This window comes from Mizuhopecten yessoensis, unplaced genomic scaffold (assembly GCF_002113885.1).
Source record: "Mizuhopecten yessoensis strain PY_sf001 unplaced genomic scaffold, ASM211388v2 scaffold10447, whole genome shotgun sequence".
NCBI classification, from domain to species: domain Eukaryota; kingdom Metazoa; phylum Mollusca; class Bivalvia; order Pectinida; family Pectinidae; genus Mizuhopecten; species Mizuhopecten yessoensis.
The window spans coordinates 1,542,193-1,554,792 of record NW_018408551.1 but is presented as its reverse complement, the minus strand read 5'-3'; the positions used below and the strand labels follow the sequence as shown (position 1 = coordinate 1,554,792).

Below are 12,600 nucleotides of genomic sequence, written 5' to 3'. Positions count from 1 at the left end.
CCAATTGATAAAAACAAATGACAATGTATTTTAAAATCAGACAACTGGAAACAACGTCACGTCGCAAGCAACTAGGATTATAGACAGTCATAAATCCATCAGAAAACTTGGTATTTGTTCCTAAGTAATACTACTTATACGTGTCATATATAACAATAATAATGGTTTTAAGGAAATTTCACATTGGACAGGAAATCTTACGATTGTCATATTTCCCTTCTAGTGAGAACTCACAGATAAAGTGTAGCATACCATTAAAGCTTAATTTCGGCGATTGTCGGACCCACATGGTCAAAAGATTGCTTAAGTTAAAATACTAATGAAAAAAAATGTAGCTTAAATGTTCATCTTTTTATAAAATGTATTTACTGTTCCACAGGACATGAAATTGTACGCTTATAAAGGGACAACTGGGTGTATCGCATTGGTTATACAATCGAATCACGAAAATTAGGAAATCTGCCGTAAAATTGGGAACCTCGGGAAGATGATCAATGGCAAAATTTCAAGCCAACAAATTGCATTAAAAAATCAGCTATGCGATATTAATTAATTCTTAATTTTTAATTTATTTTAAATGTAAAATTAAACTGTATTACCATTGCAAGTGCCCTGGATGTAACACTTTCTGATTCAACATTTCGAGTAGATATGAAATGGTTTTTCGAAAAGTCCAAATTTTAAAAGAGATAATTCAACACCACTTTTGGTAGCCAGCAAACTGCATATTCAGTACATTTCTAGCATATTGATACAACGGAATAACATTTTATGAAGCGATGAAGAATAAAAGTTACCAAATAACGCTTGTTAACTGCGACATAAGGGCATCGCTGCGAACCACTAATTGTATTCATATTTTGCCCTTATTGGCCATGAAAAAAGTGTGAAGGGGCGAGAATCGTGTACCATGAGCTGACGTAACAGTCGTAGTGGATTACTATACATCTATTAGCAATCAATAATAGTGAAACCGCGCGTGTTTGTACAGCGAGGCCTCCCCCCTAGCCAGCCAATATCCAATACCTTGTCTCTTTGCTCAGTCTGATAAACCGATCCATGATTCCTGACCATCCCTTTACTGGGCTAGGTAGTGTCAATGTATGCCGTTCACGGGGGCGGTAAGCACTAAAAACTATACTTCTTAGTCGGCACGCGATTGTTTTCGTTAACTATAAACACTCTACACAAATATCAGTGATTTAAAAAGTTTTATACCAAAGAGGAACAACTAACGTTTGGCAATACAAGGCACGTTCCTAGAACGCACAACTATACAAGGCCTATCCAAACTGTACATATTTAAAGACTTAAAAGAAACGTTAACAGTTACCTTTGTTGGAGATCTCACACACCTGTTGGCAGTTACTTTGGAACTTTGAGTTGAGACTGACAGCTAAAGATGAACCACAGGTGTATCTGGTTATTTGCTGCGACATGTTGTGTATATCTATCCGTTAATTTTTCATCAGTATCAGCAGGTAAGTTTTGAAATGTAACATTGCATGTTTTAATTTTGGAAAGTAGAGTTTTTATTTTTGTATTTTGGATATGTTTTCCTGTTCTTGAAAACGTTGATGGGAGAGAGTGTCAACTATAGTCGCACATATTCAAGAAATTGGTCGTATTAACAGAATTTTGTTAACTGTGGAATATTATAAATAATGATAAGTAAGATGGTATTTCACAAAAGACTATCAATAAAACTATCATTTAATTATATTATATGGGTAGTTTCGTGTATGATAACCATGCACACTGTCATTACATCATATAGAATCAGCAAAAATTAGATTGTTAACTATAACAAAGACATGTATAACTAAACTACTAGCTATGCTTAGATATAAAGAAATGTATTGATAAGTAATTTGCCAAAGTAAATTACTTCTGTATGGCCTCGTCGATTGAGAAGGCAATGAAAGAACAATAAAATTAACAATACTTAGATTCCACGACGTAAGGTTTGATTATACAGAGGCGCGTTAATTCAGACACGATATAGTCGAAATTCCAACTAAGATGCCTATCGTCACCCGCAGTAAAAGCATTCCAATGGAGTATTGTATATACTTAAATACTATGCATTTGATGAGGTCGATATGTCAAAGCAATGATTGTTTTAGATAGAACAACCCCGCGGAGTTTAATCTATAGTATTTTAGAATAGTCGCGCTATTTTTCACACTTTCGTATTCATTAAAAAAGGTGATAATTGGTTTTCATTGACGTAATTATAAGTAAGGTTAGGTATAAAAGATAGCACGCATTGAAGCTGCTTTAACGTGATTGTATCAATGTCTTTTAGATATATGACATATTAATGCGTGCATCATTGTAAATTAGATGTCGTTAACATGTAGATTAATGAAATACATGTGTAGTTATTTGATCATCGGTACGGCAGCATAGTGTTTATTGTCTACAAACATATACCAAAAAAGTGCTACCGTTCTAAATACATCTGTTCTGTCACCAAAGATTCAGTTTTCTATTACAGTACATATCATATCAAGTTGTCAGCCAAACGTGTCGATTCTCCAATAGAAATAGGAAATCCATTAGTATCCAAATCGCAAGACGCTATTGGAAATTGAAATTGAAAAGAAAGACGTGTTTCCTTTGGGAAAACTCCGAATAACTGCGCGTTTAGGTTCTGATATTGCTATGATTATATGATCATGTTCCAAACGGTTACTTTGAGTCGTTTTTACAAAGGAATACCTCGATGGTGCTCTCTAACATATTTACAGAGGAATAGCTCGATGGTGCTCTCTAACATATTTACAGAGACATCAAACTGGTGTCATACATGAACATCAAATAGGACAGACATATTCAAATAATGTAAGACGTATGTCAAAGGCGTCGAATACTGAGGATATACGTTCTAGTTTTGGAAATGATCGCGTTTAGTAGCGGTGCTTTATACCTCATATTATAAAATGCATGTTTAGCCCATTATTGGTTGGGACAATTTCGTCATCTCAAATAACCTACATGATTCAATTATAGAAAGTACTGTTATAACGCTGTGGTGGAATAATTCCTCTTGATGAATTCAATATGAATTTCAATCACATAAAGGGGAACAGATGTGTGAAGTTGTTCGTAGACTTATGAAGGAGAGAGTATCGGCATAGCAGGTATAGAATTAACACACAAGGCGTCGTTCCGACCAGCTAAGAAAAAACATATCCCACCTCAGGAAACAATACCGACGGTCGAGTAAACCTGAATATTATCTTTATTTATGAAATGGCCGATATCATGTAAATGATTCTCGTTGCTTCCTGATAGATAGTACGGCTTTTGCTGACGGGTGAAATTGATTTCTGTCTGTTTTATCAGGCATCTACACGGCTTAAGGTAAATGCCATTTAAGGCATTCAGTCAGGTACGCGGGGAGTGATATGTCAGGAGGACAATACCAGGATCAGTGTTAACACAAGTTTTATCTTAAAATTAGGTAAAAAGAAATCGATAAATTGTCAATGGTGCCTTTATTCCGTGAATTGCTATACGAAACACGAATCTTCTCCTTTGATCGTTTCGATTTCTCACTTGCGTTGCATATAATACGGAGTTCCTGTTACTATCCTAATATCAGTAGTGGTTTTTTGGTTAGATATGTTAATGAGATAGATATGCAAATGATATCATTCAACGTTCAAATTAAGTTTTGCAATAAACATTTACATACTAATTTGAAATAGTCGAATACCGTCATAGGCAGTGTTATGATTAGTCATCAGTAGCTTCTTATCTTTATTATCATTAAAGGAAGGAAATGTAATGGATCTTAAGTCTTCATTGACGCCTAGAAAAATGACGTCAGTGATGATGTCACCCTTTTTTCCTTATCTGACTTCTTAAGCTACGTTGTTTAGTTCCGTCCATTAGCATAATTTATGTATCAACGAAACTGAGAAGCATATTTCCGAGATAGCAGTTCCTCATTACCCATTCTATTTTGTATATATTTTATCAAGTTTTATATAAATGCTTTAATATTCTATGTCTTTGTATTGGATTTATGCTTTTTATTTAATTATTTTACATTATCTATTTAATTTTTTCAGGCTGGAGAGGTATGAATCTGCTAGAACAAACGCATAGAAAAGTAGATAGATATATGTTTAGCTACGATTAGTATATAACCATGCACTCACATATCTATATATTCATATGCATACTTACAGTGTAGTATTTCTCAATATCGTGCAGACATTCACAGAGTAGTCATGTAATACTCAATTATTTGAAAGTATATATCACGAAATATGTTGACAAATCACAGAATAATATGTACGTAAATGCCAACTACTTAGCACTGATAACGCTACAAGTTAAACACAGTGTAATACCAGCGTATGTGTTTGGCCATATTTGAGTTTTCAGCAAACCAGGACGTAGTTATCTTCAAGTGCGTAAATATCTAAATTCATTGATTTTACTCATACAACTTGACCCTGTTTACAAAACTAGTCATCATATCACCCCTTACCAGCAATCGACCTTAGATAAGATAGTCCAGGTTTGCTGAAATACTTTGCTGACACTGTGTTGATGACCATTTTTAGTTTACTGCATGCCACTGTATGTATCTTAATCAAAATGTAATCAAAATCAGATACCCATGCAAGTAGATGCAATGCCGATGTGTTAGTGTTTAGCACAATATAAAACAAGTATGCTAATCATGTATGTTGGTAGTTAGAAAAGTCTAATCACAGTTTAGTATTAACACTATGTAGCACTACTTATCGAGGACAGTCCTTTATATTGAAATCAAAATTGTTTCATGCTTGATCTGTGTATGTATAAGTACTGCATGTCTGGCAGTTTTGATCTTTTTTATCGTTAAGTTAAATGACTCTTGCTGAACAAAATGAATGGTTGATACGTGTAAATGTTTCATCTGAAATGAAGATATAGTTCAGTGTTAACAAATTAATACAAGTGATGAATCAGCAGCAACAGATAATGATGGTAACAACAATTTTGATTTCAAAACTTTACGTGTTTGCCTATTGTGATAAATGACTTAGTTAGTCATAGTTATATTATAAAATAGAATGTCTGTCTGCTTTCATAGGTGACATACTAATCATTACTACACCAAATATATTGTTTGTCTGCTGTGATAATTGGCATCCTAGTTATAACTACAAAACAAAGTGTTTCTTTTCTGTATATTGGCGCAATATTCATTACTATAACACTGTTGTCAGATAGTAATTTCTACAAAAGGAAAATGTTTCTCTTGTGATTATTGCTTGATAATTGACGCACTAGTTAGAACTACAAAGGAAGTGTTTGTCTTTTTTGATAATTGACACGCTAGCTATTGTTCAACATGGTTGTCATGTGATAATTGACGCACTAGTTATTACTACAAAGGCAGTGCTAGTTTGTTGTGATAATTGACACGCCAGCTATTATTCAACATTACTTTTTCCTGTGATAACTGACGCACTAGTAATTACTACAAAGTAAAGACATTTCTGTTGTGATAATTGATTCTATAATTGACGCACTAGCAGTTACCACAAAGGAAGTTTGTGTCTGTTGTGATAATTGACACACCAGCTATTATTCAACATACAGTTTGTCTTTGATAATTGCACTAACAATTAAAAACTGTGTCCCTTGTGATAATTGTCACAGTAGTAATACCTACATTTGTTTGTTTGTTGTGGTAAAAGCCACACTAGTCATTACTACAAAGCAAGTGTGAGTATGTATGTTATGATAGACACGCTGGCTATTATCTAAAATAAATGTGTCCTTTGATAATTGACGCACTATTCACTACCACAAAACAAGTAGTCATTTAAGCACACACATATGGTGCTTAGTGTCTGGTATGTCATTGTGTGTATTTAACACTGCTTTTAGCTTACTATGCTCTATCACTGATGTTATTTATTTATTGTCAATTACATGGTGGGTGTTCTTTATTATTTTGTACCAGGCAGAACTCAACCATAATATACTACAGTAATGGATATACATTTATAAATATTCTTTTTAACTAATACAGGTTCTTTCAAGTTCATTTCTCATGGAATAGCTGTCACTCATGCTCTCTGAATCTACATTGTTAATGAATCAGTCAAGGTTGGAAAATGTTTAAATTGGACCTGAACCTTTGAACAATGGAAGTCCCATACTACTGTCATAGTTACAGACAGGTGCTGAAGCCCGTTATGAAATTAGTGACAGGTGTTGATTTACTGCAGAAAAATCCTGACGGATGTGGTAGCCAGTTAATAACAGTGGGTAATTGACAATAGTCAGTTACTGACGGCTGGGTATTAACAATAGCTAGTAACGGTGGGTGATGATTTAAGGTAACTAATAACTTATTTATTTTCATATACGGGAGCCAGTTACTGATTGATGTTAATAAACAGTAAATTGTAACTAATGGCAATCAGTAGTAAGTCCCTGAAGAATATAAGTAATGGTAATCAGTTACTGACTATTGGGTGCAAAATCACAATTGGTCATAACTGGCAATTGTTGATGAACAATAACCAGTTACGCAGGGATGTTACATGTCATTTTCAAGAGCAAATTATTGACGGGTAAAGTAGCCAGTTACTGACGGTTGATAATAACATTGACCAGTTATTGATGACTGATGATTTACATTCACCAATTACTGACGGTTGATGATTAACATTGGCCAGATACTTACGATTGTAGACTTACATTGACCAGCTACTGACGGTTGATATGTACATTGACTAGTTACTGACGGTTGATGATTTAAATTGACTAGCTACTGACGGTTGATATGCACATTGACAAGTTACTGACGGTTGATGATTAACATCTACAAGTTACTGACGGTTGATGCTTAAAATCTACCAGTTACTGACGGTTGATGCTTAACATCTACCAGTTTCTGACGGTTGATGCTTAACATCTACCAGTTACTGACGGTTGATGATTTACATTGACTAGCTACTGACGGTTGATGATTTGCATTGACCAGTTTCTGACGGTTGATGATTTACATTGACCAGTGTCTGACGGTTGATGCTTAACATCTACCAGTTACTGACGGTTGATGATTTGCATTGACTAGCTACTGACGGTTGATGATTTACATTGACTAGCTACTAACGGTTGATGATTTACATTGACTAGCTACTGACGGTTTTTGATTTGCTTTGACCGGATACTGACGGTTGATGATTTGCATTGCCCAGTTACAGCGGTTAAAGTTTCACATCGACCGGATACTGACGGCTGCTGATTTACATTGACTAGCTACGGACGGTTGATGATTTGCATTGACCGGATACTGACGTTTGATGATTTACTTTGACCAGTTACAGCGGTTAAAGATATACATCGACCAGTTTCTGACGGTTGATGATTTACATTGACTGGATACTGACGGTTGATGATTTGCATTGACGTTTGATGATTTACTTTGACCAGTTAAAGCGGTTAAAGATTTACATCGACCAGTTTTTGACGGTTGATGATTTACTTTGACCCGATACTGACTGTTGATGATTTGCATTGACCGGATACTGACAATTGATGATTTACTTTGACCAGTTACAGCGGTTAAAGTTTTGCATCGACCAGTTATTGACGGTTGATGATTTACTTTGACCGGATACTGACGGTTGATGATTTGCATTGACCGGATACTGACAATTGATGATTTACTTTGACCAGTTACAGCGGTTACAGTTTTACATTGACCAGTTATTGACGGTTGATGATTTTCATTGACCAGTTTCTGACGGTTGATGATTTACATTTACCAGTAACCGACGGTTGATGTTTTCTAACAGGTGTGTTGCCAGTCACTCATTGGTGATGATACGATTAACTGACGATTTTTTTAGCCAATTGCATGCGATGTTAAGGCTCATAATAATTTGAACCATTTACTTAGGAGGGATAATTTTTGGAAAGCCATATTTCACTAATGAAAATGATGTGTCTTTAATTATGACAATGAAACTTGATATCAAAAGTTCGTAATATTGTAAAGATATATTATTACTTTAATGTTTATCATATCGAAGTACCTCGAACATTACAGTAATATGTTACTTAACAGTCCTCAATTTTGTTCAATCTACAAGATTTGTTTGGTTTATTCTCTTAAAATGTAAACAATAACAGAGAGCTGACAAGGTCCAATACACATATTGCGACATATGGTGTCAATATTTCAGTATGTTTAGTTAATTACACTTGATGTACAATTGTAATAGAGTATTGTATATCATATTTGATTATGTCAGGGTTTCACACTGCTATCTAGAACTGATTTGGTTATTACCTCGTTACATACCTATTCATTATAAACGTCAATAAGTTTACTTTTTGTACAACGCAACTTTTTATCAAGAAGGCGTATGGAGAAAACACTATTAACATTGTATGTTCCAAAACTCCAACTGATCGCCAGAAACCAAAGACGTATTACTTTAAAAAAACACACTAATTTATTGAGTATTCATTTCGAAAATTAAGAAAGCAATGTGTTAAGCTAACAGAACATTTGCCAACTCTCTTTGATTTCTTACTATGAAAGTAGTAAGCACAGGGTTTGTTTTTCCTCTGGTGGGCAATGATTCGTGTCATACAAAAGGCGTACACAGCACAGGGGTACCTTTGTTTGTCCGTCAAATATTTACAGATAGATCGATATGAAATACAAATCAAATGAGACAACTATGGTTATCGATCCGCAGACAAGTACAATGTAGAACAATAGAGAAGACGGGTACATTCAACATAAATACAAACACTTAAGTAGCTCTGTAAACAATATTATCGAGCATTGCTGCCCCGCAAACATCCAATGCAAAGGCTTATTATTAATGGATGAGTTTTCAAAACAATACAATACAATTCCTGCGCATTAAATCGACTTCAATTTATTCTAATGGATGCACATTCTTCCACAAGTAGATTCAAGTCGATAATAATTATGCCTGCAATTTATTATTCGTCGACTTATAACGATAACTAAATTTGATAAATAATAATTTAGCCGCTATATCATGAGTATTAAAACCAAATGAAATTATCATTCAATTTAACCATCATTTTAATTGAGTTAAAGATACAGAAATGTAACTAAGTCGGTTTATCTTGATGAATATTTCGTAAATCGACCATTTACGATTAGTTGACTTAAATGATCATGAAAGGTCGACTTAATTATCATGAGACAAATAAGTTATCATAACCCGATATAGAACATCAGAATAAGCCGAGTTAATGAGCCTGATAACCAGACTTATTTGCCTGATAACCAGACTTATTTGCCTGATAACCAGACTTATTTGCCTGATAACAGACTTATTTGCCTGATAACCAGACGTAGTTACCGTGTAAATTCCTGAAAATGATTGACCACGACAAAAAAACACTCAGAGCTTTTGACTATATTCCTTAAATCTTTGTAAAATTCAATCAAACAAAAAATACTGAGTATATTATTGTAAATTAATCACAAATTGGTTATGACTGATAAACGTCCATCCAATGAAGTGTACATAAAATGCTTGCAATGGTCAAACGATAGAGAATGTTGCGCATTGGACTTGAAATGGTTACAGGGATATTACGAAGGCAATTTGTTACACTGCAACTTACTTAGATGTTATGCATTCGGGTTACCATTGCGTTTACTGGTGGAACCTACTGGTTAGAGTTAATAATGAAACTCAAATTGAATCTAGAAATAAAATAGACATAGGTCGGCGACAATATATGGGGGTGCTGGTGTATTTTAGGCTTCGTACCTCCCCGTCAAATATTTTCTACCGATTTGGAAGGTTTTTTCACCACATGACCACTACAGATCTGTAAATGGTAATTGTGAATGCATGCGGTTTCGTTGCAGGTATTATCTCGCTCATGTCGAGTGTTCCTAAACGTCATTGTGTACAACGGGTCATGTTTCACCAGCATGATGCATGTACAACACTGTAAACTCCTAGTCAATGTCTATGTTTGTAACAAAAGAATGTTGGGATAGCTTAGCCTATCAACGGAGTGAGTGAGAGGTAGGTCAGATTGTAATGAGCATTAGTAGACCTTATATACCCAAATATAGTGCTTTCCTTATTGAATTGCAGTTTGGTTGAAGATGAAAGTACTGGTTGAATAATGCAAAATACTTTCTTTACTATTTTGTGAATACCCGAGTATACTACATATGTATTATATAATCTGTACACAGTCGAGGAGAAATAGCAAACTTTCAAAACCTGAATAAGAAAATTTACTCTGAGACCATATAGGTGCACTATGTTAATACCAAAAGTAAAGTACTTAACTAAGCTCTGTATGAAATGCGCTTCCTCAAGGGGCTATTAACCAATGACATATGTACCATACAAAAAGTGTTCCACTCCAACGCTTATTAAGCAGTAAGCGATGTGTGGGATTGCTTTGATAATAATTTGTATTCACTGTTATTTGCTTTTAACAAAACGTTTATCAAGCAGTCATGAAAGGGAACCTTTACATATTTTCTTCTCTCTGTCATTACAATGGACACACATTTATGTCGAGTCTAATAATGGGTGTTACCATCAGCGACAAGTACCGCTATGAGATATGTAGACAATGGCAACACGGCGTCGTCTATCCGGACGTAAATAACCACCCACTGACAATAGTCGTAGATCTGTTTCCATCTCACCTTAATTTCATTCTGCTTTTATCTTCAGGAAATACTATTTCAGTATAAAAGACACGGACATGCAAACGTCCGCTTTGTTTATATAAAATAGCTTCAAAACAACAAATGAAAGTGAATTCAAATGTGTTTTGTCTAGTCAGGATTTCTTCCGTTTTCTGCTCTACAGATTTTAGGCTTTCGTGATGTTGTACAGTCAATGCGTTCCGGATGCGTGGAAGGCGAGAAACTATCGGGTCGTTGTGACAGTATCACGTGCGCTTAACATGTTAGTATCAATCTATTACGGACTGGTTATACACACTCTGTACCATATCTGTAGTTCCAGTCTGGAAATATTCAACAAGATATGCCGGCGTCTCACCAATGTTATCGTATGACTGTTTTAAAAATGAATTGCATTTGTACTCGCCTTATAAAGCATTATGTCGGATCTAAGGCGGATTTGATAGCATCAAGGAAAGGGACACATTGGCGGTCTTATTTAAAAATTGATTATTGTTTCACCATTTTTTTACCAAATAAAAATTAATACCGTTTATTTAAATATGATAATGTGTCCTCTCAGTAAAAACGCTTCACTGTCATCGAATTTCATTTCAGGCCGCGAACTGTAGGCCAGTCTTCAATGCTGTTGAAACGTCATACTTAATTTTGATAAATATACACCTTTCCTGAAACTAACCCGTACGATATATAGTGAAACAAAATGAAAAGCAAATTGATAATGTTTTCAGAGGTATAAATCGCGGAGAATCTTTGAGGGGGTCATACAGTAGCAAAGGGACAGACAGCGTAAAATTCTTAAGGTGCAATAACCAGGCAGCAAAATACTGAACGCTGGTAGTGTTTTATGTCGAATTGAACCATGGTAAATGTACATGAAGATATTTCCTTGTCCTACAATGTACTTTTGTAAGACTTATGATATATACATACATTTTGCCCGTGGCTCGTCTTGTCTGCTTCCTCTAACTTACAAGTATGCACGTCTCACTTGAGGTAACAAGTGGCTTCTGATGTTAGACCCAACCGATAATATCCACATCCAAACACTGTTAGGACAAGACCCGGTTAGGGAAGACTGACTACTTTTACCATCTCTTAAGTTTTAAATAAGTTTTAAACACGACGATTATATCAACAATTGATTAGATTAAAAGCAATTATTTTGGACAGAAAATAAACCCATTAGTTTTTCTATAAAATGATCTGTTTTAATCTATATTATTTACAGGGTTGCTATTCTATGTGGCCAATATTATGTTCTAGGAAACAGGAAACTCCTGTCAGCCATATATTAAACTGATAAAGATCAGTTCTATGATACAGCTGTATCTTACACATGGTTGTGATGCACACTTATCTGTGGTTCTGATCAATGATTGGGTCGCTATCCTAAAATTGCATTCCCGACGATATTTGTCTATATTCGATGGAGAAATAATGAAAAAAGTGTATTCATCCGATAAGCTTTCTGTATACTTGGAGTTGGGTCGGTCAGACATCAGGAGTTAGCGAGACTCCTGATACTTTATTAAGACCGCCAGTAGATTGTGCATTGCAAACAATGGATGTTGATTGAATGAAATGTGCCTCAGGTTCTCAGGCGAATCGTAAAATATCGTTAGGATGCTGACGGCTCTAACCAAACTACCGAGAGAACAGTACTATCTTCTTATTTAATTCAATGACGCATTTATATATAGAAAGGTTTTTGCACACTGACATAAAACCCTTCACATGTCCAGGGCATGGACATTTTTAATGGCCGCACCCCTTGATCGCTGCCTTAAAACATAACCATTAATTTGATAAATTTCACTTTTTTGTATGAAATTATTTTGACACGTGCCGAGTCTGCTTGTGTTTTTGTTCAGTCTATCTCTACATTACCCCCCCCC

At 35.0% G+C, this 12,600-nt stretch overlaps 1 protein-coding gene across 2 annotated transcripts in view; it reads left to right on the top strand.

Annotated features, from left to right (window-relative positions):
- The first annotated feature begins 1,013 nt into the window (after nucleotides 1-1,013).
- LOC110460672 overlaps nucleotides 1,014-12,600 on the top strand; it is a 39,621-nt gene continuing 28,034 nt past the window's right edge. The window contains exons 1-2 of one of the 2 annotated variants that reach the window (XM_021513714.1): nucleotides 1,014-1,481; nucleotides 4,083-4,091. In XM_021513714.1, coding sequence (XP_021369389.1) covers nucleotides 1,403-1,481; nucleotides 4,083-4,091 — 88 coding nt within the window. In that variant the 5' untranslated portion in view covers nucleotides 1,014-1,402. The remainder of the gene's footprint in view (nucleotides 1,482-4,082; nucleotides 4,092-12,600) is intronic. The other variant, XM_021513715.1, reaches the window with a different exon arrangement.